Here is a 25,129-nt window from a genome sequence, read left to right as displayed (position 1 = left end):
GGTCTGTGGGCCTGAGTCGGCCCGCCAGTCTCCCTGGAGCTCCACCTCCACGTTTAGTCACAGGAAGTAGAAACAAGTCGCAGCACAGCAGAGCAGAGGATTCATCTTATCAGAGAACAGCAGACTGAGACTGAAGAGGAGCCCAGGTCAGAGGTCATGTATGACAAGAAAACACACACCAGCTGAGCCTTCACAGGTACAGGAAGTCAACACACAACCAGGACAGTTAACCCTTTTATTGTGTGTGTGTGTGTGTGTGTGTGTGTGTGTGTGTGTGTGTGTGTGTGTGTGTGTGTGTGTGTGTGTGTGTGTGTGTGTGTGTGTGTGTGTGTGTGTGTGTGTGTGTGTGTGTGTGTGTGTGTGTGTGTGTGTGTGTGTGTGTGTGTGTGTGTGTGTGTGTGTGTGTGTGTGTGTGTGTGTGTGTGTGTGAGAGAGAGAGTTAGATCTGGTCCAGGTAGAGCAGCGAGGCAGCAGTGGCAAGTAGGGCGACAGCAGTAGCCATGGCAACCCCTAAAACACAAACAAGTACATGAGCAGTGCACGCACGCACACACATGCACGCACACACATGCACAGCGTCTTTACCAAGGTACTTGTTGCTCTGCGGCGTCTGGTGCGGCTCCACATCGCTCCCTGCTGACACACACACACACACAGAGGGACAGTCTGACCTCTGATGACCTCTACACTTCATGTATGACTGCGTAAATGGGCTCTGGACTGTAAACACACCATGTGTGAGAGGCGGGGTCACGCTCTCTGAAGTCACTTCCTGTTCCCCATCCAAGTCTTTCTCTGCTGCATCCACATCCAACATCTCCTTCAGCCTGTCTGTCACATCGGCCATGCCCTCATCGCCGAACTGGTAGTCACACACACACACAGGCCCTGCCCCCTTCACTGGACAGAAGAGACGGCGAGGAAGAAGCAGCTGCTCTGAGGATGAAGAGGGAGAGGATGAGTGTGAGTGTGAGTGTGAGTGTGAGTGTGAGTGTGCGTGTGCGTGCGTGCGTGCGTGGTACCTGTGCAGGGTGTGTGTGTGTGTCTCTCTTGTGCCATCAGCAGATCTTCCAGAACCATCTGAACCCTTGTGGTTACCGTAGAAACCACGTCTCGTTTCAGCAGCTGTTGGGAATATTTAAATGATGGCATGAGCTGTGTGCGTGTGCATGTGCGTGTGTGTGTGTGCGTGCGTCACCTTGTGGGCGTGTCCAGCTGTGGGTTTGTTGCTGTGCACGTACGCTCTGCTGTGGATGGCTCCTTTGATTGACAGGCTGCCTCCACACCTCCACACTGTCCCGGGCAGCCTGCGCTCATCCTGTCACACAGTAATCTGACCCATAAACCATCTGGAGGGTGATCAGACCCCTACAGAGCGTTTAACTAAAGAAGCAACAATCAAACAAGTGTGTGTGTGTGTTACCGCGGTGATGAGCAGCTGAGCCACATGCGTGTGCTTCACGTTTCTTCTCTGTGAACGCCAAAGGTTAACATCATCAGGAAACAAACTTTTCTTGAACATTACTGCATATCAAGCAGCTGGCAGAGTGCCCATGAGCAAGGCTTCCTCACCTGTCCGCCTGTGAGCTCCCAGTCCTCCTCAAGCTTCTTCCCATCCATCAGACAAACTCCTCCCTCCACCCGCTGCACCCAGGAGCTCAGTCCCTCCTGAAACAAACACACAGGTGTTTTCACTTCATTCTTCTTCACCGTCTGCTGTGCTGTGTAGCTGTTTCCATGGTAACCTTTCTGTTGGTCAGGTCATACTTAAGGACATTTATTATCTGTCTGTAAAGCTCCATTCTGATTGGTCAGTTGCAGTAACGACCTCTGACCTTGATCTCCGAGCGTGTGTGTGTGTGTGTGTGTGTGTGTGTGTGTGTGTGTGTGTGTGTGTGTGTGAGACCTTGACACATGTGTCCATGCTTTGGATGCTGGTTTGAGTCTCTGGCAGTTGTATGATGACGTCCAGGTCCACCCAGCAGGACACAGTGGTCCAGGAGGAACACACACCTGACTGGTACCGCCAATCAGCAGGCTTGGCTGCACTCTGCAACAGCCAATCACAGAGCAGAGGGTGTGTGTGTGTGTACGCTCAGTGTGATCAAGGTGTCTGCGTGTTCCTGCTGAAAGCTCGACTGTAAACACTCAGACAGGATTTCCAGAATAAACTCAGATTTCTTTAGAAGAAAGTGTAAATGCTAGAAGAATAAAGTGAGATGATGATGATGATGATGAAAGATTTGGATCACAGCTCACCTTGGGGTCTCTGACATCAAAGGTTCTGCAGACGGTTCTGACATGTTGGGTTAAAGAGCTTCTCCACATTATGAAGACCTGACAGAGGGAAACAGCTCCACCCAGAGGTCGTTCACTAAAACACAACACTACAACACGCAGCTACACCAGCCAATCACAAGCTGCACAAGGATACTTCCTGGTTTTGGAGTTGACATGAAGTGTGACCCTGTCTGTGATGTCATCGTGGGCGGGGCCCCACAGCTGCTCCGTGGAGATCAGGGTGTCCACTGCAAACACAAGCTACACACAAACACTGATATATCAAATTGTGTGGGAGGCAGTAGTCGAGTGGGTTGTGCTTCCGCTTAAGAACCGGAGGGTTGCCGGTTTGAGTCCCTGCCGAGGAGCAAGGCTGAGCAAGGCACCGAACCCTCAATTGCTCCCCCCTCTGCGAAGGGTGGTAATATAATGTAATGTAAGTCGCTTTGGATAAAAGCGTCTGCCAAAATGATCGTAATGTAATGTGTGTGTGTGCGTGTGTGTGTGACCTGTTGGAGTGATGTCAGTGAATCCTTGGCCTCAGTGTCGGTGATGATAAAGATGCCCAACACAGAAAGACCTGCAGGCAGCATCCTGGACACCTACACACACACACACACACAAATTGTAAGCTTTGTTCAGGTGCTCTCAGTCTACGTGGATGCATCTTGCTTCTGATTGGCCGACCTGCCGGGCGTGCTCAGTCACCCACTCCTTGTCCAATGAGCTTCCAGCTGCTGCCTCCTCCCTGTGTGGTGTCCGGATTGCCATAACTACGAAATCTCTTTGGGGGGAGCTCTGAAAGAGGGGGGAGCATCTTGGTTGAACAGGAACAGCTGCTGCTCAGCTGGAGTCACAGTGTGATGGTGTTTGTCAGTGAAGTGAACTCTTCCACTCTCACCTGTCCGAGCAGCAGACCTGAACCAGGACCAGGACCAGCTGCAGTCTCACACAGTCTGGACAGATAAACCTCCACTGACTCGTCCACGATATAAGCACGGCCCATCACGACCAATCAGCTGCTGAGAGGGAGAGAGTGTAAAGTGCTGTCAGACCAGGCGGCGGCGCTGTCTCGGCCTCCTTCACGTTATCGTTCAGAGGTGACGTAGATACGCTGCTACGTCGGTCGAGCTCCTTCTTGGTCTATGCATCCAACATGAAGTGAAACAGTGACTTGAGCTTTTGTTCTGACAGGCCAAACACAGACGTCTTCCTCTTTAGTGAAACTTTATACTTACATAGAACATTAAACTGAGCGGGACACCCGAAGAAGACAGACTGACAGACAGGGACGGACAGACAGAAAGACAGAGAGAGAGACACACTGTTAAAGTGAATATAAAGCGTCCAAATCAAATAGACCAGCTAACAGCTTCAAACAGCACGAGTGTGACGTCACGCAGTAGTGAGCAGAAACTAACCTGAAGCGAGTCCAGAACCTGCAGATAGTCCAGAACCTGCAGATAGTCCAGAACAACGCAAGGGAACCGCGTAAGTCAATCTTCCTCTCGTCAGCACTGCGCGGAACTACACTCCCATCATGCTAAGCGCTCACGGGGGTTTCCGGCGCAGCACTCTGTCGTCATGGACTAAACAAGGTTATATGGTCAGGTTAGCGAGCGGAAGGATAAACATTACCGGAACACCGGGTTTTGTTTATAAAATAAAAGCGCCGAAACACGTCACACACAAAGTCACAACAGTGATGTCATCTAAAGAAGCAGAGCTACAATAATGATGTCATACTTATACTTCACTTAATCTAGTTCATATTTGGCTCTTCAAAGATCATTTTTAGGCCTCATTTGTTGTGCTGTGATAGTGAATATATTGGGAATTAGCTGCTTTGCGTTTAAAAGACTAACAACACCATATTTAAAGTATAATGAAATGTCCTAGTACAATAAAATGTCCTTATTGTCATTTACATATCAAACTTTCCAGGTTCACAACCAAGAATACCTTGATTTGTGAATTTTTAAAAGTGGGTGTCCGTCCCTGAAGGTGTCACTGTTTTTTTAAGCTCAATAGTGTTAGAAGTTACATTACATTACATTACAGTCATTTAGCAGACGCTTTTATCCAAAGCGACTTCCAATAAGTGCGTTCAATATAGGTAGGCAAAAGAACTTCAGGTCACGAGAAATCGTAAGTGCATTTCCTTCCAAAACCAACAGCTCAGAGCATAACTAGTGCTAGAGTAGGAGTGAAATAAGTTAGGTGCAATAAGTTGAATTCACATTAAACTAAATCCAAGCCTAATGAAGCAGTCAGACCCGTCATTGTTTTGTTAAACTGTGCTGGTGATCGCGTTTTGACACTTTACATTCTTTACACTTTATCCTCGAACTTTCACCTTTGTTTTTCTTTCCAACTGCCCGACAACTCATCAGCCAATAGCAGTGGAAATAGAGATGGAGGCGGAAAAGGATTACAACCATAATGGCTTTGGTGATGCTGCTTTTAATCTGAAAGTTTGAGGCGGAAGTTATAGTGTACTATTTTTGGTACTTGACAGGTTCCAGCAGGACCGACTGAGCGCACAGTGTCGGACTAAACTCTCAGTTTGTGTGTTTTTGGTGCGTTGAGGCCCGCGGAAATGGCGGCCGTCCTGCTGCAGGCTCTGGAGCGGAGCGAGCTGAACAAAGTGCCCAAAGGCGCACAGAACAAATTGGAGAAGTTTGTGACGGAGCTCCAGAACAACAACGAGGCGCTTCGGACGCAGCACGAGCGCTTCAAAGCGGACTCCGGTACGTGCCAACTGACGCTGCAATGGATAGACGAGTGACCGTGTTAGCTGGTGCCTGAATGCGTGCCAATGTTGAACAGATCAGTTTAATTGAATTGTGTCATGTTATCCTGGATTTTAAGGTTAACACATGAAGAGGTCGTTTAGGTTGGTTGATTTGGACTAGGTGTAGTTATAGGAGAATATCAGGTTTTACTAATCTGGATATATATATTATATATATGTATGTGTATATGTGAAAAAGATAATGCAGATAAGTTAACGAAAGATGAAATTTAATCCAGAAACATTCAAAGAATATTTTTAATTGTGCAAAAGTGTTTTTGTATGAAAGCAAGCGGTGGTTGGGTGAGAGAGAACCAAAATGAAAATAATACAACAAGGCACTTGCAGGACGACTACGTGATGATGATCTGCGACCACGAGCTGCTCAGACTCAAATGATCAGTTAGCACGGTCACTAAGTAATCCGGCACACCGGTTAGCATGTTAGCATGTTCTCACACAGACGCTTCAAAAGCTTAACCGTTTGAGAAATAAACTTTACTTCATGCAAATGTTTCGGCTTAAGTTGTACAAAACTTGGCGATTGTGGAAAAAGAGAAAAATGACGTCACGGAGCGGTTTCTGCGACTCTGTTGAAATGAAAGCAGCTGAATGTGAAAATTAGTGCGGAATGATGAAGACTTCTCCAAGTATTAGCTCATCTTCTTCTGACTCCACACACAGAAACTTTATCTCCTGGTATTTACCCTGAACTATAGAATATAGTGGATTTACAACAGAACTGATAAATATCATGAGGAAATCTCCAATATGTTTAAGGATCTGAAGACAACAGAACAGCCAGAGATCCAAAGGACCTGAGCACATCATCATCATCAGGATCAATATCTATCTATTGATAGATCACATCCCCATCTGGAGAGAGAGAAAGGAAGATTTCTCTCTCTCTCTCTCTCTCTGTCCCTCTCTCTCTCTCTTTCTCCCCCTCTGTGCTCTCTAACATGTCACCTGTGTGTGTGTTGTCCTGCAGAGCAGCAGTACTTTGACATTGAGAAAAGACTCGCAGAGAGTCGGGAACAGATTGTGTCTGCAACCAGAGAACTGCACTCACTGAGAGACGACAAGCAGAAACTCGGTGAGTACACACACACACACACACACACACACACACACACACACACACACACACACACACACACACACATCTCATATAATACCTGGTGTCATGAATGTGGAACCTTCTCAGTCAGATGGTTCAGTCCCTCAGTCAGATGGTTCAGTCCCTCAGTCAGATGGTTCAGTCCCTCAGTCAGATGGTTCAGTCCCTCAGATGGTTCAGTCCCTCAGATGGTTCAGTCCCTCAGTCAGATGGTTCAGTCCCTCAGTCAGATGGTTCAGTCAGTCTTGATTTCTCCAAACATGTATTAGAGTCTAACTTCAGCTCAGATGTGCTGACAGGAAGTTTCCTTTAGGGGTTCAGTGTTTCTGTCCATGTGACCTTTGACCTTTACTGGGGAAGTTCATTCACCTTCATGTTGTAGATGAAGAGCTGAACACTCTGAAGGGAATAGAAGGAGAAACATCTGGAGATCAACCACAACCGCAGGTAACCACACATACAACACAGCACTGTAGGCGTGGTCTCATTTGGTCCCTGTTCACCTGTGTGTGTGTGTGTGTGTGTGTGTGTGTGTGTGTGTGTGTGTGTGTGTGTTAGACTAAAGCTAGGTATGAAATCGAGGCAGAGCGGAGCGAGCTGGCCAGACTGCTGGAGAAGAGAAATCAGGAGGTTGAGAACCTGACCGGTAAGAACACACACACACACACACACACACACACACACACACACACACACACACACACACACACACACACACACACACACACACACACACACACACACATAAATCAGTTCTGTCATGATGAGATGAGGCCAATGTGAGCAGTATCAGTTGTCAGGTTCATGTGTGTGTGTGTGTGTGTTGCAGAGAATGTGAAGCGTCTGACTGAGAAGTTAACAGAGACAAACAAAGTCAAGCTGGAGCTGCAGCTGAAGCTGGATGACCTTCAGTCATGTGAGACGTCTGTACAGGTACAAGCAGCGCCAGCACACATCCCACACATGTACACTGCTACGCTACACTGCAGTGACACTGTGTGTGTGTGTGTGTGTGTGTTAGGGGCAGCACCGGGAGAAGCGCATGGAGCAGGAGAAGGAGTTACTGCAGAAGAAGAACGAGTGGCTGAACGCTGAGCTGAAGAGCAAAACTGAAGAACTGCTGAGCAGCAACAGAGAGAAAGGACACGAGCTCCTGCTGCTCCAGAGCAAAGTGAAGAGCAGCACAGAGCAGGTCATACAACGTGTGTGTGTGTGTGTGTGTGTGTGTGTGTGTGTGTGTGTGTGTGTGTGTGTGTGTGTGTGTGTGTGTGTGTGTGTGTGTGTGTGTGTGTGTGTGTGTGTGTGTGTGTGTGTGTGTGTGTGTGTGTGTGTGTGTGTGTGTGTGTGTGTGTGTGTGTGTGTGTGTGTGTGTGTTGACCTTTGACCCTGGCCTGTTTGGCTCCCTCCAGGTGAGCAGACTGCAGAGCTCTCTGTCTGCTGTGAAGGAGAGCAGTGAGAAGCAGAACAGACGAGCTGAAGACCTCAACAGCAAACTGAGACAGGTGAGAACCTGATCACCATCTGATCAGTCAATCAAGACCACCCAAACCAATATATACACTGATGCACTGTGTGTGTGTGTGATTGTGTGTGTCAGGCTAAAGACGAGCAGAGTGCCATGGAGGAAAAGTACCGGAATGAACTCAATGCTCACATGAAGTTGTCGTCGCTATACAAGGTCAGTTGATGTCAGATGATGATGTAATGTTTGTTCTCTTCTTTGTTGGTATGATTATCTACATCTGTATCTGGGCCGGGCGGTTAATTGAAGGCTTTTTTTCAGGGAACCTGGAAGTCCCCTCAATCATCTGCTTCTCTTTTTTTTCCTTGATAATAGTGATCATGTATTTTAGACCCTTCAAAGTAAAGTAAACCTGGACACCATCATGTCCCTGTTCTCCTGCAGGTCACAGCCTCAGACTTTGAAAGCAAAAACCAGGAGCTGAGCAGAGCTGTGGAGGAGCTTAGCAAGCTGGTCAAAGACTCCAGCAATGGTAAGAAGAACCAAGATAGAAAACTAGAGGTGCTCTCATCAGAGTTCATACCTCCACCAAGGCCCAGCAATCCTACACTCATGGCTGATGGTCCGAGACATGTTTCCTGCTAAATACCCTGAAGTTTAAACCCTGATTATTAATCCATATTCATATCTGTGCCTGCAGCCAATAAGGTGCTTGAGAGGACAGTGTCACAAGGGGAGGAGCTTAAGTCCAGACTGGAGGCGGAGCTGGGAGAAAAGATCAAGAAAATGGAGAAAGAGCTTGAGAACGCCACGGTGAAGGCCGCAGGCACACACTGCTGTAAGTGTGTGTGTGTGTGTGTGTGTGTGTGTGTGTGTGTGTGTGTGTGTGTGTGTGTGTGTGTGTGTGTGTGTGTGTGTGTGTGTGTGTGTGTGTGTGTGTGTGTGTGTGTGTGTGTGTGTGTGTGTGTGTGTGTGTGTCAGGGGGGATCTCAATGTGTGTGTTGTCCTCCAGGTGTCCCGTCTCTGTCAGAGGAGCAGTTGGACTCCATGTGTCCCTCAGCAGCCGCCATCGCTCAGATCGTCAAGCCGGGCATGAAGTTCTTTGATGTGAGTTTGCTGCTTCTCCATGACGAGTTGAACACGCTATGTTACTTGTGTAAAGGATTTGTTAAAGCCATGGAGATATGTAATAACACGTGTAATAACAGAAACCATAGAACAGAATACATGTTACCTTATGTTTCACTTTTTTACTCCCTGTTGCGTTTGTAACTGTGTGTGTGTGTGTGTGTGTGTGTAGCTGTATAACGCCTACACTGAGTGTCAGACTCATCTGCTGCTGGAGAAGCAGGAGACAAAGCGGGTCAACAGGGTTCTGGATGAGATCGTCCAGGAGGTGGAGTCCAAAGCTCCCATCCTGAAGCGTCAGAGGGAAGAGTACGAGAGCATGCAGAGGTCCATGGCCTCTCTGTGCAGCAAGCTGGAGCAGGCCCGCACGGTACACACACACACACACACACACACACACACACACACACACACACACACACACTCACACTCTCTCTCTCTCTCTGGGGTCCCCCTTTCTCCTGCAGTCTCTCCTGCAGTCTGTCCTGCAGTCTCTCCTGCAGTCTGTCCTGCAGTCTGTCCTGCAGTCTGTCCTGCAGTCTGTCCTGCTGTCTGTCCTGCAGTCTGTCCTGTGGTCTCACATGCAAACTGTTTCCTGTTTTGTCCTCAGGAGATTCACAATCTGCAGAAAGAGAAAGAGGAAGCCAATCGGAGCTGTGATGCCCTGGACAGGGACAAACAGAGGACGGAAGGACAGCTGGAGGACACGTCTGCTCAGGTACACACACACACACACACACACACACAGACTTCATAGGTATGAACACCTGTGCAGTGTAACGGTCCTTTCCCCGCCCGCCGTCCTGCAGGTCCGCACTCTGCTGGTGGAGCTGGAGGGAGCCCGGGGACGGCCGGTGAGCAAGGAGGACGGCAGCTCGGCCCACATCTCCAGCACCTCTGAGGGCCCGGGTCCACACCGCCTGACCTTCCGCAGTGTGGAGGAGCTGCAGAAGCAGAACCAAAGCCTGCTGGGAAGGCTGAGGGAGCTGCAGGAGGAGAAGGACAGACAGCAGAACCTGCAGACATCAACTCGGTAATGATAACGCTTCACCCGTCTGCGTGCCGTGTGTTCATCTGTGCCTTTTGTGTTTGTGGGCTGTTTACACACTTGGCTAGGTGAACAGGAAACTGTCAATCACTCAAATCGGTGTTATTGATCCTTCATACGCACATTAGTGTTGACGGCAGACAGGAACAGTAAACCTTCAGGTAAAGGTGTGTGTGTGTGTGTGACTGTGTGTGTGTGTGACTGTGTGTGTGTGTGTGTGTGTGTGTGTGTGTGTGTGTGTGTGTGTGTGTAGGGTGTCAGAGTTGAGTGCAGACGTGGAGAAGCTTCAGAAGGAGGCGGAGCAGCTGATGCAGCAGAGGAACCAGCAGAAACAAGTGGCCGACTCCAACGCCCGGCAGAGAGACATGTACAAGGCCCTGCTGAGCCACAGCACTGGGTACAACCTGCCGCCAGCAGGTAACGCCACACACACACACACACAGTCACAGTCACACACACACACAGTCACACACACACACACACACACACACAGTCACACACACACACACACACACACACACACACACACACACACACACACACACACACAGTCACACACACACACACACACACACACACACACACACACAGTCACACACACACACACAGTCACACACACAGTCACACACACACACACACACACACACACACAGTCACACACACACACACACACACACACACAGTCACACACACACACACACACACACACACAGTCACAGTCACACACACACACACACACACACACACACACACACACACAGTCACACACACACACACACACACACACACACACACACACAGTCACACACACACACACAGTCACACACAGTCACACACAGTCACACACACACACACACAGTCACACACACACACACACACAGTCACACACACACACACACACACACACACACACACACACACACACACTCACAGGATGATGACTGGATGAATAGATCCCTCAACATGTCAGGTGTCCTGTGTCTCTGCAGGTCCAGACTCGTCCTCTCAGCCTCCACAGAGTCGTCCGTCCGTCGCTCCCACTCGCTCTCTGCCACACAGAGCGGCAGCTGCTGAGCCAGCACAGACGGCTCAGGCTAGAGCTGCTCTCAAACAGGTACACACAGGTACACACGGGTACACACAGGTACACACGGGGACACACGGGGACACACGGGTACACACGGGTACACACGGGTACACACGGGTACACACGGGGACACACGGGGACACACGGGTACACACGGGTACACACGGGTACACACGGGTACACACGGGGACACACGGGGACACACGGGGACACACGGGTACACACGGGTACACACGGGGACACACGGGGACACACGGGGACACACGGGGACACACGGGGACACACGGGGACAACTTCCTGTCAGTTTCACACGTGTGTGTGTGTGTGTGTGTGTGTCTCTTCAGCTGAATGATGATTTCTCTCTGTATAAGAGAGAGAAGGGAGAGAACGACAGGTTACTGAACGAAACCAACGACAGGTTGCAGAAGCAGCTGACAGAGCTCCGCAGCAGCAACGCCCGGCTCACATCTCAGCTCGACTTCAACAACAAGAGGTACGGCCTCGCCTCACATCTGTCCCAGCCCACATCTGTCCCACACCTGTCTCACCTCCCGGCTCAGACAGCCTCTCTGCTCTTCACAGTCGGACACTGTGTCTGTCTCTCTGTGTCTCAGGTATGACATGCTGCAGGAGACGGTGCCGGCGTACCGTAGAGAGATCAGCGCCCTCCAGGACCGGAGCCAGAAGATGTCGGTCACAGCTCAACGACACGAGCACAACATCCACACCATGAGCCAGGACCTGCGCCAGAGCAACGAGAAACTGGCCCTGGAAGAGGTATGGAATCAGTCGCTTTGGATAAAAGCGTCTGCCAAATGATCGTAATGTAATGAAAGGAAAGATGGATGAAGCACGAGGCTGGACCCAGATGAGACTTTGCCCTCCTGTGATTGTGTGTGTGTGTGTGTGTGTGTGTGTGTGTGTGTGTGAAGGTGCGAGTGGAGAACCTGACCAAAGAGAGAGACCTGCTGAGACAAGCACAGAGTCGACTCACTCGGGAGAGAGAAGCCATTTTGGCTGAGCAGCAAAACCAGAACCTGCTGCTCACCAACCTGAAGACGATCCAGGTAGCACGTCACCTGCAGAGACCTGGGACAGGAAGCAGCTGACCTGCTGGCTCTGTGACCTGGAGGGGGGCTGAACCTTTAGTTGTGTTATTGATCAGTTTTGATTCTGACCCGTCCATCTAGTTGTCAATGGAGCGTACGGAGACGGAGACTCAACATCGTCTCAACAACCAGATTGAGCATCTGGAGCAGGAAGTGTCCGCCCTGAAGAAGAGGCTGGAGCAGGAAGTAGCGCAGAGACACGCACTGGGACGCTCTATGGATGTACGTTTAGCTTTATCAGGATTCTAAAATCTTCCTGTGTCACAGACAACAGGAAATGATGGTGTCTGTCTCTTCTGCAGGCTCAGTTGTTGGAAGCCAAGAAACGTCTGGAGACCCAGAATACCTTGCAGCAGAAGACCAGGGAGCTTCAGCGTTCGTCTGAACAGCAGGTGGCAGCGCTGAAAGCACAGCTCAGCTCCGCCTCCTCGGATGTCGTCACCACGACCGTCACCCCGTCAACCAGGGCAGCGGCGGTCAGAGCCTCACCTCGAGGTAAACGGGCGAGTTTACTAATGAGGACGCAACTCTGATTAGAGTGGGCTTGAGGTCCTCTGATGACATCACATGACTGAAGGCTTCTCCTCCTGCCAGCTGTAGAGATTTCCTTTAGAATGATTTCAGGAGTTAAATGGTTTGTTCCATACGTTCACTTGGTTGAGTGAGTGTGAAGGACAGTGATGGTCCATCTTGTCTCCATGAAGGCCTTCAAGCCTGGAAACCTCCAACCTGAGCCACAGATGCATTTCTGTAAGTGGGAGTGTTTGAACTCACTCAGCTGTCATCTCACCTCCACTTTATTTCAGCTCCGGCGTCCCAGCAGCCGGGCCAGTCGGCACAGGAGCTGGCAGAGGTCAAAGTTCTTCTCTGCACCTCTGAGGAACAAAAGAACGAGCTGACGGTGCAGCTGAAGAACGCTAACACTGCTGTGGAACAGTACAGAGCCGTGGTCCTGGCTCTGGAGGACAGCCTGAAGAAAGAGAAGGAGGTAGGACTTCATCCACTCATCAACACGCCTCAGACAACACGGCTCAACATGTGAGGCTCCATGCGTGTGTCCACAGCTCCCCCTGTGGTCTCTCCAGGCACTGCACAGTAGCTCAGTGTTCACTTCTTCATCACCATAATCAATAAAACATTTCACTATGGAGAAACACACTCTGCATGCTGTCTGTCAAAATGTCTCCATAGCAACACATGAATGAAGTTAAGATGCTCCTAGTGTGAAGGACTGAACACACACACACACAAACTTCCTAACCTCCTCCTGCAGGCGCGCTCCCCTCTGGAGATGCAGCTGAAGGAGTCTGAGGAGACGCAGAAGCAGCTGGAGAGGAGCATCATGGAGGCAGAGAAGATGAAGCAGCAGGAGCAGGAAGAGAGGAAGAAAGCTGTGGACGCTTCGGAGAAACAGGTGAGTGTTTCTGACCATCTTCACTACAAGAAAACAATACACATGTTTATCTACAGACACGCAGGGTTGCTAGGAGACACACTGCTTATTAAATGATGTCCTCATACTGATTTCTAACCTTCCTCTCCAAGGTGAGCGAGCTGCTGCGCCGTCTGAAGAGCAGCCAAGCTGAACAGCAGGAGGCGCTAGAGAGGGCGGCCTCAGCTGTGACGCAGGAGCAGAAGGCCGTACAGGACAGCCTGCTGCAGGTAGACCGCCGCCTGATGGAACCCTCAGCCGCTCTGGAAACCTGCTGTTCATTTCCTCCCTCATTTCCTCTTGCAGACTAAGTTAGCCGGAGAGGCTCAGGCTAAGTATGAGCGTGAGCTGATGCTGCACGCCGCTGACGTGGAGGCGCTGCAGGAGCTGAAGAAACACTCGCAACAGGAAGCTGCACACAAGAGCGAGCTGGAGGAGCAAGTGAACAAGAGCAGGGCGCTCCTCCTGGAGAGGAGCTCAGCGTGGAGCTCACAGGAGAGACAGCTGAAGGTAACACACACACACATACACACACACACACACACACACACACACACACAGAATCAGCTGTCGGTAGACCTGCTGGTTGTTTGGAGTCCATTGGAACCAGGACACAGATCAGTATGGAGGTGACGTTCACTGCTCCTCCCCTTCAGGAGAATCTGTCCAATCAGAGCCGTCGCTGTGCGGAGCTGGAGGAGCAGAACGGGCTGCTGCACAAGCAGATGGATGAAATGGCAGCGAGGAGTCGGCAGCAGCAGCAGCAGCAGCAGCAGCAGCTGGACGTGTCCTTCACTGAGGAAGGGAAGACCAGCGAGCAGATCCTGGAGATACTCAGGTAGGACAGCAGAGGTCATCTCAGGACACTCAACCCAACATGAGCAGCAGCTGGACACGGCAGCAACCAGAGGGAAGAAGACCAAAGCAGGGAAATGCTTTAAACAAACAAGCATCCACACAAAATCTATGATGTCATCACAGGTCCGACCATTTTCTGGTTCTTGCAGGAGCTAACTTTTCAAGTTCCAGTCCAGTTAGTACTGATATCTGATATAATACTTAATAAAAGCACCGACTGCTTTGAAATGACATTAATGGACCAAGCAGCTAAGGTCCAGAACATCTGGAACAACTGGCCCAGGTGCCAAGAGGCGGAGCCTGCTAGACATTAGACCTTTAGAAACTGAACAGAACCAGAACCTCCTGAGCGTCACTTTGATCCTTCTGTCAGCTGAACTGTGAACCGTGTGTTGTAGGTTTGTGCGGCGTGAGAAGGAGATCGCTGTGGCTCGATGTGAAGCTGCAGAGGGAGAAGCTCTGCGTTACAAACAACGAGGAGAACATCAGGACAGAGAAGTGAAGGAGCTGCAGGAAGCCCTGAACACTGAGAGGGACAAGATGCAGGTAGGAGGACAGGAGGGGATGTTCTGGTCCCCTCCATGGAGGGACATGGAGGGGACATGGAGGGGACATGGAAGGGACATGAGGGGACATGGGGGGACATGGAAGGGACATGGGGGGACATGGGGGTACATGGAAGGGACATGGAGGGGACATGGAGGGGACATGGGGGGACATGGGGGGGACATGAGTCTAAATGATAGTCAAGTTAAGTGACCTGTGACTTTGAACCAGAGTGTCCTGCTTCACCTGTCTGTCCTCTGTCTCTGTCAGGCTGCAGTGAAGACTCTCTCCCAGCAGGAGGAGCAGCTGAAGAGGTTGGACAGTTTGTCTGCTCTGCAGGAAGCCAACCGCATGTTCAAGATGGAACGAGACAAACTGGAGCAGGAGCTACAGCAGGCTCGGGCCAAGGTGAGAGCAGTGACGGCAAGGAGGCAGCGTAGGCAGGAGGAACGGTCTGTAGGAGGCGTGGGCCGGTCTGTAGGAGGCGCAGGTTGGTCTGTAGGAGGCGCGGGCTGGTCTACAGGAGGCGCGGGCTGGTCTACAGGAGGCGTAGGTTGGTCTACAGGAGGCGTAGGTTGGTCTATAGGAGGTGTAGGTTGGTCTATAGGAGGTGTAGGTTGGTCTATAGGAGGTGTAGGTTGGTCTATAGGAGGCGCAGGCTGGTCTACAGGAGGTGTAGGTTGGTCTATAGGAGGCGTAGGTTGGTCTATAGGAGGTGTAGGTTGGTCTATAGGAGGTGTAGGTTGGTCTATAGGAGGCGCGGGCCGGTCTATAGGAGGCGTAGGTTGGTCTATAGGAGGCGTAGGTTGGTCTATAGGAAGCGTAGGTTGGTCTATAGGAGGTGTAGTTTGGTCTAGAGGAGGCGCAGGCCGGTCTATAGGAAGCGCGGGCCGGTCTGTAGGAGGTGCAGGTTGGTCTGTAGGAGGCGCGGGCCGGTCTATAGGAGGCGTAGGTTGGTCTATAGGAGGTGTAGGTTGGTCTATAGGAGGTGCAGGCTGGTCTATAGGAGGTGCGGGCTGGTCTATAGGAGGCGCGGGCCGGTCTAGAGGAGGCGTACGTTGGTCTATAAGAGGCGTAGGTTAGTCTATAAGAGTTGTAGGTTGGTCTATAAGAGACGCGGGCCGGTCTAGAGGAGGCGCAGGTTGGTCTATAAGAGGTGTAGGTTGGTCTATAGGAGGCGTAGGTTGGTCTATAGGAGGTGCGGGCCGGACGAGAAGAGGCGTAGGTTGGTCTAGAGGAGGCGTAGGTTGGTCTAGAGGAGGTGTAGGTTGGTCTATAGGAGGTGTAGGTTGGTCTATAGGAGGCGCGGGCTGGTCTACAGGAGGTGTAGGTTGGTCTATAGGAGGCGTAGGTTGGTCTATAGGAGGTGTAGGTTGGTCTATAAGAGGTGTAGGTTGGTCTATAGGAGGTGCAGGCTGGTCTATAGGAGGTGCGGGCTGGTCTGTAGGAGGCGCGGGCCGGTCTAGAGGAGGCGTACGTTGGTCTATAAGAGGCGTAGGTTAGTCTATAAGAGTTGTAGGTTGGTCTATAAGAGACGCGGGCCGGTCTAGAGGAGGCGCAGGTTGGTCTATAAGAGGTGTAGGTTGGTCTATAGGAGGCGTAGGTTGGTCTATAGGAGGTGCGGGCCGGTCGAGAAGAGGCGCAGGTTGGTCTATAGGAGGCGTAGGTTGGTCTAGAGGAGGTGTAGGTTGGTCTATAGGAGGCGCGGGCCGGTCTAGAGGAGGCGTAGGTTGGTCTATAGGAGGTGCGGGCCGGTCTAGAAGAGGCGTAGGTTGGTCTATAGGAGGCGTAGGTTGGTCTATAGGAGGTGCGGGCCGGTCTAGAAGAGGCGTAGGTTGGTCTATAGGAGGCGTAGGTTGGTCTATAGGAGGTGCGGGCCGGTCTAGAAGAGGCGTAGGTTGGTCTATAGGAGGCGTAGGTTGGTCTAGAGGAGGTGTAGGTTGGTCTATAGGAGGCGCGGGCCGGTCTATAGGAGTTGTAGGTTGGTCTATAGGAGTTGTAGGCAGCGTCTGCAGGCAGCCAGATGATAAAGTTGAGGTTTCTCCTCCAGCTGGTGAAGTTGCAGTCGGACATCGGCCCCCTGCATCACAGTCTGACTCAGCTATCAGAGAGGAACGGATCCCTGCAGGCTGACAAGAGGATCCTGGAGGAAGACCTGAAACGATGGAGGACCAAAGCCCAGGTCAGGAGTGTGACACACCTACAGCTGACCTTTGACCCTGCATGTCTATGATGAAATGTGAAAAGATTGTAAAAGTATTGAAGTATATTAATGCAGCAGATTAGTGAGACAATCCTTCACTTTGGTATAAAAGCATGAAATTTGGCACAGATACTCTCTAAGGGCCGCTGTTTTGGAAAAAGATGTTGGCCACTCACAAATTCAATATGGCGGCCATTGTTATTGAATGGTTATTATATAAATGATTCAAACAGTGATCCAAGCATAAGCATAAGCATTCAATATAAATACTCTCTAAAGGACATGATAATGGGAAAAGATGCTTGTCCCAAATTCAAGATGGCTGCCATTTTTAAAGATGGCCACCGTTCCTGTAGAATATTAATTATTTCAATTGTTCAAATGGTGATGCAAGCATAACATTAGGCAGAAATACTCTTCAAGGAACTCTCTTTTGGAAAAAGGTATGTGCCACTCAAAAATTCAAGATGGCCACCATTTCTGTCAAATAGTCATAATGTCTGCTTTGTCTGCCTCCTCTCCTTTGACCTGTCCGGCTTAGTTAAACTCGCAAGGGATATAAAATCCCTGCCGGCATAGCTCTCAGGTTCATTAGAGTACACAAGCCTCTCCACTACGGCCACGCCAACATCTTTCTGGAAAGCCAGGAGCACATCGCTGCCCTGCTTGTGAGCCGTGAGTTCAGGGATCTCAGCCAGCAGCTTTTCCTTTAGTCTAGTAGAGTTAACTGTTGGGGAATGTACCCCCAGTTGATCTAGACGCTGCTGGTACAGGTTGCACATATCTGCGAGACGAAAGACGGAAGGATCATCAGAATTGAGATTGGTTTCAACAATATAGGTGACCAGTTCAGAAAGAGCCATAGGAAAGATGGCTGGTTGAACAGTTTCACTCTGTGACTCTTTCTCAAGCCTTCTGAGGTGGACTTTCTCTCTGTTGTAAAGATGAATGAGACACAAACGATGGTATTTCAGCTCCTGTGCAATGGCATCAGCCCCACTTATTTGAGCCAGTAATTTACCATCATTCAGTGTTTGTGCACATTCATGTAGTCTGTCATTCATGTGCATTGTCATTTCCTGATGTAGTTCAGATTCAGGAGATATGTTTTCACAAAGGAAGCAAACCTGCAAACTTCTCTGCATCATGGTTCGGCGACGCTTTGTTTGGCCTTCATCTGTCTCACTACATTGAGACAGATTGTTGCTTCTGGACACAAAGTAACTTTGTGTTGTTGCACCGATGTCGACAATTGTAGTGATACTTTGCTTGATTCCTTCTCAAAGTAGCTTCAATACCACCACCTTCTGCCAGTCGTTCCAGGGCCATTGGCATTTTGTTGATCTTGTGAAAGAGTGGAATGTTGGTGGCAATCATTTTATAGCCATCATATTGAGAAACACGATGGGTAGATGGTGATTGGAGGGGTTCCTTTGTGTCTGTCTGACAGAAAATACATTTCATCCAATCAGTTGGCCTCTTGGCTGACATGGGACTTTCATTTATCATTTTGGGGGTTTGTTGTATGATTAAGGCCGAGGGGTTATCCTTTTACCACCTGAATCATAGACAAAGTACACATTTATGTATTGAATACAACTAGGTTCGCGTAACCTACACCTAGCCCGATCATTCATCCAGGGCCATTTAAGTCCCGTGTGATCTGTACACCTTCCGGGTAAGCATACATGAAAAAGTCATGTATTGCCCCGCTTACCCTTGGCTCGGCTGTCCCGCGCTGGCACAACCTGTCAATTCAGGTGCGGCTATCTAACTGCATCAATTACTAGCTAAATGATGAGGGGCTGTTGGACAGCATTTGGGACAGTAAACTTAGCTATACTATTACTACTAGTCAAGAACTACAGTGTAAGTAAAACTAGATCAGCTGACACTGAACCCCATGCTGAGTTCCACAGCAGTGAAGTCACCAGTGTGCCCTGGTTGTGTAATGACATTCACTCTATTAAACAAAACCTTCCTTAACACATTACATTGAGCTCTGACAGACATGGTGGCCATCTTGAATTTTTCAGTGGCACAAACCTTTTCCATGAGAATGTTCCTTTAAGAATATTTGTACCAGTCTTGATGATAGCATCACCATTTGATAAATTGATGTAATGATTTAAGAGAAATGGCGGCCATCTTGAAAAATGGTTATCTTGATTATTTTCAGGGACAAGCACCGTTCTCAAAAAAAAACATTCTTAAGAGAGTATTTTCACAAAATGTTATGCCTACATCAGTTTGAACGATCGACATAATGAGCATTTGACAGAAATAGCGTCCATCTTGAAAAAATGGCCGCCATTTTGAATTTTTGGGTGGCCAACAACTTTTTCCCAAAAAGTGACCCTTAGAGAGTATCTGTGCCAAATTCCATGCTTTTATACCAAAGTGAACGATTCTCTTGAAATATGCAATTAATCTGCTGCACTATATGGACAGTATGACGTGTCTCTGTGTCTCTGTGTCTCTGTGTCTCTAGCTGTTGTCTCAGCAGCAGAAGGACACTGACCTGGAGGACAGACAGAAGCTGAGCAGTGAGAGAGACGCTCAGCAGAGAAGAATCGCACTGCTGACTGAAGAGACGGCAAAGCTGAAGACTGAACTGGCCAGGTACGACTCCACACTCTGCTCCCTGTTGTAACCGACAATCTTTATCCACCGTCTTCAAATGTACTCAACCTGTTGTCGTGTGGACCAGGAGCAACGTGGGCCAGTCTCAGCTGCAGGCCCTCAGAGACTCGGTGGCTTGTCTGACCTCAGAGAGAGACTCTGTGAAGAAAGACCTGGAAGCAAAAAGCAGCGACATCCTGGAGAAGAACAAGACTATCATGCAAGTCAAGAAGATCGGGCGGCGCTACAAGACCCAGTTTGAAGAGCTCAAACTCCAGCATGACAAGGTGGGTGTGACATACCTGAACCAGGAGACAGGTGGGACACAATCAGCAGAGTGAAGGACTGAGAGACGTAGCAACACTTCACTCAGGCTCCTCAGTGAGGCAGATCAACCTCAGCGTGATTGAAGACCTTCTGTCCTTTCAGGCCACACGGTTTATACTTGATGATCCTGTCTGATTAGGGAAACGTTTGTGTGTTCAAGGTGGTGGAGGACACGGCCACCAAAACCAACGAAGAAGTGAGCAAGTCTGCAGAGGAGGTGCAGAAGAAGCAGGAGGAGGTCAGCTGGTGCTCACACATGTTGCTGTGAAGATGATGTGGAGCAGCTGCTCAATGTGGTCATTTCTCCTTCAGGTGCAGAAAGTCCAGCAGGAGCTGGAGGAGGCCCAGAGGGAAAACCAGCAGAACAAGACCCAGTTCCAGGAGGTCAAGAACCAGCTGACCCAGGTACTGCAGCCCTGCAGAGGCTTCATCTGAACACTGGAGAACTGATCAGCAATCAGAAAACCACTGACAGTTGTCTCATGTTGGTTCTGTAGGTCCAGTCCCAGCTGTCCCAAACCCAGAACCAACTGCAGCTGAACCAGAACCAGCTGAACCAGAGTCAGAAAGAGCTTCAACAGGCCAAGAGCCACAGCCAGCAGGTACAGAACATGACACACACACACACACACACACACACACACACACACACACACACACACACACACACACACACAGACTCCCCTTCTTCAGCCTTCTGTAAAGAAAGAGCGAGGGGATGAAGCTTAACGTGTTCCTCATGGTATGAAACGGTGACGTCACCATAAACAGAAACATGGCTGCTGACAAACCAAACTGATGGACCTCATATCAGCATGTTGCTCTCTGTAGCTACAGACTCAGGTCAAGTCGGCTCAGGCCCGGCAGAACCAGAGCCAACAAATCCAGAGAGAGCTGCAGCAGGCCAAAGAAGCCCTTCAGCAGAACCTGGCTAATCACAAAGAGCTGCAGCAGAACCAGCTGACCAATCAGCAGAGCCACAACCAGGAGGTCAACGCCCTCAGGTCTGCTCTGAGCCAATCAGAGAGCAAGGTGAGCAGCAGCCAGTACCATCAAACGCCCATGACATTGTCCAATCCGCTGAAGGTTGAAGTGTGTGTGTGTGTGTGTTTCCAGGTGGCTGAGCTGCAGGGTCAGCTGGACGGCCTGCAGAAGGTCAGAGAACATTCTACACATGAACACGAGTATCAGCAGTACATACATGATGGACAGAGTGAGAGTCACTCTGGGTATAAAAACCCTTGATGAGTGTAGAAACAGCTGCACATCATCATGTCACCATGGCAACTGCGTCCAGGCTGTGGTCTGGCGCGAGAAGCTGTCAGGAGCGGTGTGATGATGTCATAGATGATTGAAATAGTCCGAGATGCCGGACTGGTAGATGGCTGGTTGGTTGATTATATAAGAGAGCAAAGTGTTTCTCATTAACCCTTTGATTCAGCAGAGTAAGGACCTGTCTGCAGCCTCTTCAACATGTGTCCAGATGTGTTGGACTCTTTGTGAACATTACTGCTAAACATTGTTTAATGTGTATTGAAGTGATGTCAGCTTGAGTGTGATCATCCTCTCACTCTTCCTCTCTCTTCCTCTCTCTGTTCAGGCGGCAGGTGAGCGGGACGCAGAGGTCCGGCGTCTGCAGGAGCGGCTGAATGAAGCCGACCGGCCCGAGGAGTCCAGCAGAGCGGCGTGGGACGGCCGGACCGGAGACGACCACCCCTGTGAGGCCCCCCGGGCCCTGCAGGAGGAGGTGGCCAAGCTGCGACAGGAGGTACCAGACAAACCTGTGACTGACAGCCCCCAATCAGACATGTGGAGACCCTGCTGATGGAGTCACGCTCTACCTTTGTATTGTTATACTGATTTATTATTGTTGTTTTGTTTGTTCCTCCTGCTGCAGCTTTCAGAATGCTGCAGCAGGGAGGAGCAGCTCAGGCAGCAGATGGCCGACAAAGAGGAGAAAACCAAGAAGGCGTTCCTGGGAGCAAAGACCAAAATCAACCAGCTCAACAGTAAGACACACACACACACACTGCTCTGTGGCTTCATTGCGTCTCTGCATGATGCTTGATGTTGGTGTACTTGTCTGCAGGTATGAAGGAGCGGCTCTGTCAGGAGAAGGAAGAGCTGAAACAGAGCACAGAGGAGCAGGAGGTGAGAATGAACGCGCTCAAGTCTCAGTACGAAGGCCGGATTCTACGTCTGGAGAGAGAGCTGAGAGACTCGCAGACACATCCAGAGTACAGAGAGGAAGTCCAGGACCAGAGCAACACCAAGGTACAACACAGCGTCCACACTGTCTTCACTGATCACCTCACACACACACACCGCAGCATGGAGCTCTGCAGAGGAACACTCAGGACTCTTCCTCTTTGCTTCTGTGTCACTTCTCAAAGATCATGAATGAATTTATTGTCCAAAGAGTAAATAGATGTTTGATGTGTTCAGGTGGGAGATCAGACCAGATGTGCAGAGCAGAGACAGATGTCTCTGAAGAGTCCTGCCCAGGACAGAGGAAGGTAACTGAAGAAGACGCTCACATGAATACAGGAAGTAGAAAACAAACAGGAAGTGAGCTTTCAGTGCGTCTGTGTCTGTCCACCAGCTCCAGCTTGTCGGAGCCTCCCACCGCAAACATCCGGCCCACCCCGAGCACGCCGTCTCCCAGCAACAAGCCCAGCCCCTCCCCCAGTAACAAGGCCACGCCCCGCGCCAGCATCCGGCCCATGATCACCCCCGCCGCGGTCCCCGTGCCGACACCCACCGCCACAGTCATGCCGACCACGCAGACGGACAGCCAAGAGGGTAACGGCCTCCTTCATCATGCTGCTGATCTTTCTTTAGGTTGAATACAAACTGGAGCCATGAGCAGAGCCGCTCACACACCAGGCGACTGGGGTTCACACAAACAAAATGAAAAACTCTGGAAGATTTGATTCATGGATCTGCAGCAAATCTCTGCTTAAATTCAAATGAATGATATTGATCATAACAATCACACAGAGCGTGTTGATCTGTGCAGGTTCCTCTGTGCACTCCACCAGCTCAGCTGTGACCACGCCCACCTCCATCAGCAGCCAGGCCACAGCCTTCATCCAGCCCACCCAACAGCAGACAGCCAATCAGGACACGGGGCCCAGCGCGGAGGCGGAGCGACCATCCACATCCTGCGCTCTGATTGGAGCAGGTGAGGGATCAAACAAACAAACAAGGCAAAGAGTTTAAAATACTTACAAGAAATATGATTTTGTGTGTGTGTGTGTGTGTGTGTGTGTGTGTGTGTTCAGCAGCTTCAAAGCGAGGCAGAGAGGATGAGGAGGATGAGAGCAGAGCAGAGACGTCAAACAACAAAAAAGTGCGACTCAGACAGATGGTGGTGCTGCAGGTACCTGAGACACACACACACACACACACACTTTCTACACAAACACTTGGTTTATGATCTTTTCTGATATTGAAAATTATGAAGAGATAAGTAAGTTTGTTTTGTGTGTGTGTGTGTGTGTGTGTGTGTGTGTGTGTGTGTGTGTGTGTGTGTGTGTGTGTGTGTGTGTGTGTGTGTGTGTGTGTGTGTGTGTGTGTGTGTGTGTGTGTGTGTGTTCAGGTGGAGGGTGATGAGGGTATAGATGAAGATTTGGGAGAGCGACAGGAAACAGATGACAGTCAGGTGAGTGTGATGTGAGGTCAGAGGTGGGGGGTGTGTGTGTGTGTGTGTGTGTGTGTAACAGGCTTCAGTGGTTCATGTGTTGTCGTTCTGTGTGTAGGAGCTGCCTGAGGAGGGGTTTCCTGTCCTGGCTGAGGAAGACGAGGAGGAAGGAGAGGAAGCTGTATCACAGTCGGTTCCCTCAGATCAGATGATCCCTCAGGCCTCCGGTCAGGAGAGGGACGTCATCACCATCGACACGGACAGCGAAAGTCGTGAAAGCAAATACGGGAAGGAGGATGAGGAGGAAGAGGAGTGTGAAGAGGAGGAAGAGCAGGTGAGACATAAATGACACAAGAACCCGTCTGATACCAAAACTCACTCCTTCCACTAATCTAAATGTCCTCTGCCTCAGTACAAGGATGAAGAGGAGGAAGAGGATGGAGATGCAGGTGATGGTGGAATGAGAGGTGGAGAGGAGAGCAGAGATGTAGGAGAGGAAGGAGACGAGGAAGAAGAGCCCCCAGAAAGCACCAACGCTGAGGAGACACCAGAGCCCAGCCAGAGCAGTGAGCACACACACACACACACACACACACACACACACACACACACACACACACACACACACACTCACTCACTCACTCACTCACTCACTCACTCACTCACTCACTCTATAACACACACACACACTCACTCACTCACTCACACTATAACACACTCACTCACTCACTCACTCACTCACTCACTCACACTATAACACACTCACTCACTCACTCACTCACTCACACTATAACACACTCACTCACTCACTCACACTATAACACACTCACTCACTCACTCACTCACTCACTCACTCTATAACACACACACACTCACTCACTCACTCACTCACTCACTCACTCTATAACACACACTCACTCACTCACACTATAACACACTCACTCACTCACTCACTCACACTATAACACACTCACTCACTCACTCACTCACTCACACTATAACACACTCACTCACTCACTCACACTATAACACACTCACTCACTCACTCACTCACACTATAACACACTCACTCACTCACTTACACTATAACACACTCACTCACTCACTCACACTATAACACACTCACTCACTCACTCACTCACTTACACTATAACACACTCACTCACTCACTCACTCACTCACACTATAACACACACACTCACTCACTCACTCACTCACTTACACTATAACACACTCACTCAATCACTCACTCACTCACACTATAACACACTCACTCACTCACTCACACTATAACACACTCACTCACTCACTCACTTACACTATAACACACTCACTCACTCACTCACACTATAACACACTCACTCACTCACTCACTCACACTACAACACACTCACTCACTCACTCACTCACTCACACTATAACACACTCACTCACTCACTCACACTATAACACACTCACTCACTCACTCAC

General features: G+C 49.9%; 2 protein-coding genes across 5 annotated transcripts; one reads left to right on the top strand and one right to left on the bottom strand.

The window, feature by feature from the left end:
• Window positions 1-233: 233 nt before the first annotated feature.
• Window positions 234-3,854, bottom strand: odr4 (odr-4 GPCR localization factor homolog). 3 transcript variants are annotated; one of them, XM_076167679.1, is made up of 14 exons: window positions 3,702-3,854; window positions 3,182-3,302; window positions 2,968-3,078; window positions 2,790-2,882; window positions 2,435-2,541; window positions 2,260-2,296; window positions 1,907-2,050; window positions 1,573-1,668; window positions 1,424-1,471; window positions 1,199-1,318; window positions 1,023-1,125; window positions 733-936; window positions 586-636; window positions 234-510 (listed from the first exon to the last, which is right to left on the bottom strand). In XM_076167679.1, exons 2-14 carry the CDS (start codon window positions 3,284-3,286, stop codon window positions 440-442), a joined length of 1,290 nt encoding a protein of 429 aa, XP_076023794.1. In that variant the 5' UTR covers window positions 3,287-3,302; window positions 3,702-3,854; the 3' UTR covers window positions 234-439. The 3 variants fall into 3 exon arrangements, with proteins under 3 accessions (XP_076023794.1, XP_076023796.1, XP_076023795.1); XM_076167681.1 differs by having other exon boundaries at window positions 586-633; XM_076167680.1 differs by having other exon boundaries at window positions 3,182-3,299.
• A 946-nt stretch (window positions 3,855-4,800) lies between these two features.
• Window positions 4,801-24,435, top strand: LOC143013957 (nucleoprotein TPR-like). Of its 2 annotated transcripts, none has more exons than XM_076167693.1 (46): window positions 4,801-5,030; window positions 6,066-6,170; window positions 6,577-6,641; window positions 6,753-6,840; window positions 7,024-7,127; window positions 7,216-7,386; window positions 7,604-7,696; window positions 7,792-7,872; window positions 8,101-8,188; window positions 8,357-8,494; window positions 8,669-8,763; window positions 8,957-9,154; window positions 9,395-9,502; window positions 9,594-9,817; window positions 10,086-10,249; window positions 10,822-10,946; window positions 11,264-11,412; window positions 11,534-11,696; window positions 11,852-11,986; window positions 12,110-12,250; window positions 12,331-12,523; window positions 12,835-13,016; window positions 13,302-13,442; window positions 13,574-13,690; window positions 13,767-13,970; window positions 14,117-14,298; window positions 14,717-14,864; window positions 15,135-15,272; window positions 16,915-17,046; window positions 19,559-19,689; window positions 19,778-19,976; window positions 20,177-20,254; window positions 20,329-20,421; window positions 20,514-20,618; window positions 20,848-21,048; window positions 21,133-21,171; window positions 21,617-21,784; window positions 21,914-22,025; window positions 22,106-22,290; window positions 22,462-22,532; window positions 22,619-22,818; window positions 23,036-23,200; window positions 23,304-23,398; window positions 23,618-23,680; window positions 23,778-23,993; window positions 24,072-24,435. In XM_076167693.1, the coding sequence occupies exons 1-46, from the start codon at window positions 4,880-4,882 to the stop codon at window positions 24,414-24,416; spliced, it is 6,489 nt and encodes a 2,162-aa protein (XP_076023808.1). In that variant the 5' UTR covers window positions 4,801-4,879; the 3' UTR covers window positions 24,417-24,435. The 2 variants fall into 2 exon arrangements, with proteins under 2 accessions (XP_076023808.1, XP_076023807.1); XM_076167692.1 differs by having other exon boundaries at window positions 23,301-23,398.
• The last annotated feature ends 694 nt before the right edge of the window (window positions 24,436-25,129 follow it).

This window comes from Genypterus blacodes, unplaced genomic scaffold (genome assembly GCF_046128005.1).
Source record: "Genypterus blacodes isolate CSIRO-AG114 ecotype Tasmania unplaced genomic scaffold, CSIRO-AGI_Gbla_v1 ptg000170l_1, whole genome shotgun sequence".
Taxonomy (NCBI): domain Eukaryota; kingdom Metazoa; phylum Chordata; class Actinopteri; order Ophidiiformes; family Ophidiidae; genus Genypterus; species Genypterus blacodes.
Note: the sequence above shows the minus strand (reverse complement) of the source record. Positions and strands in the feature narration are given on the sequence as shown.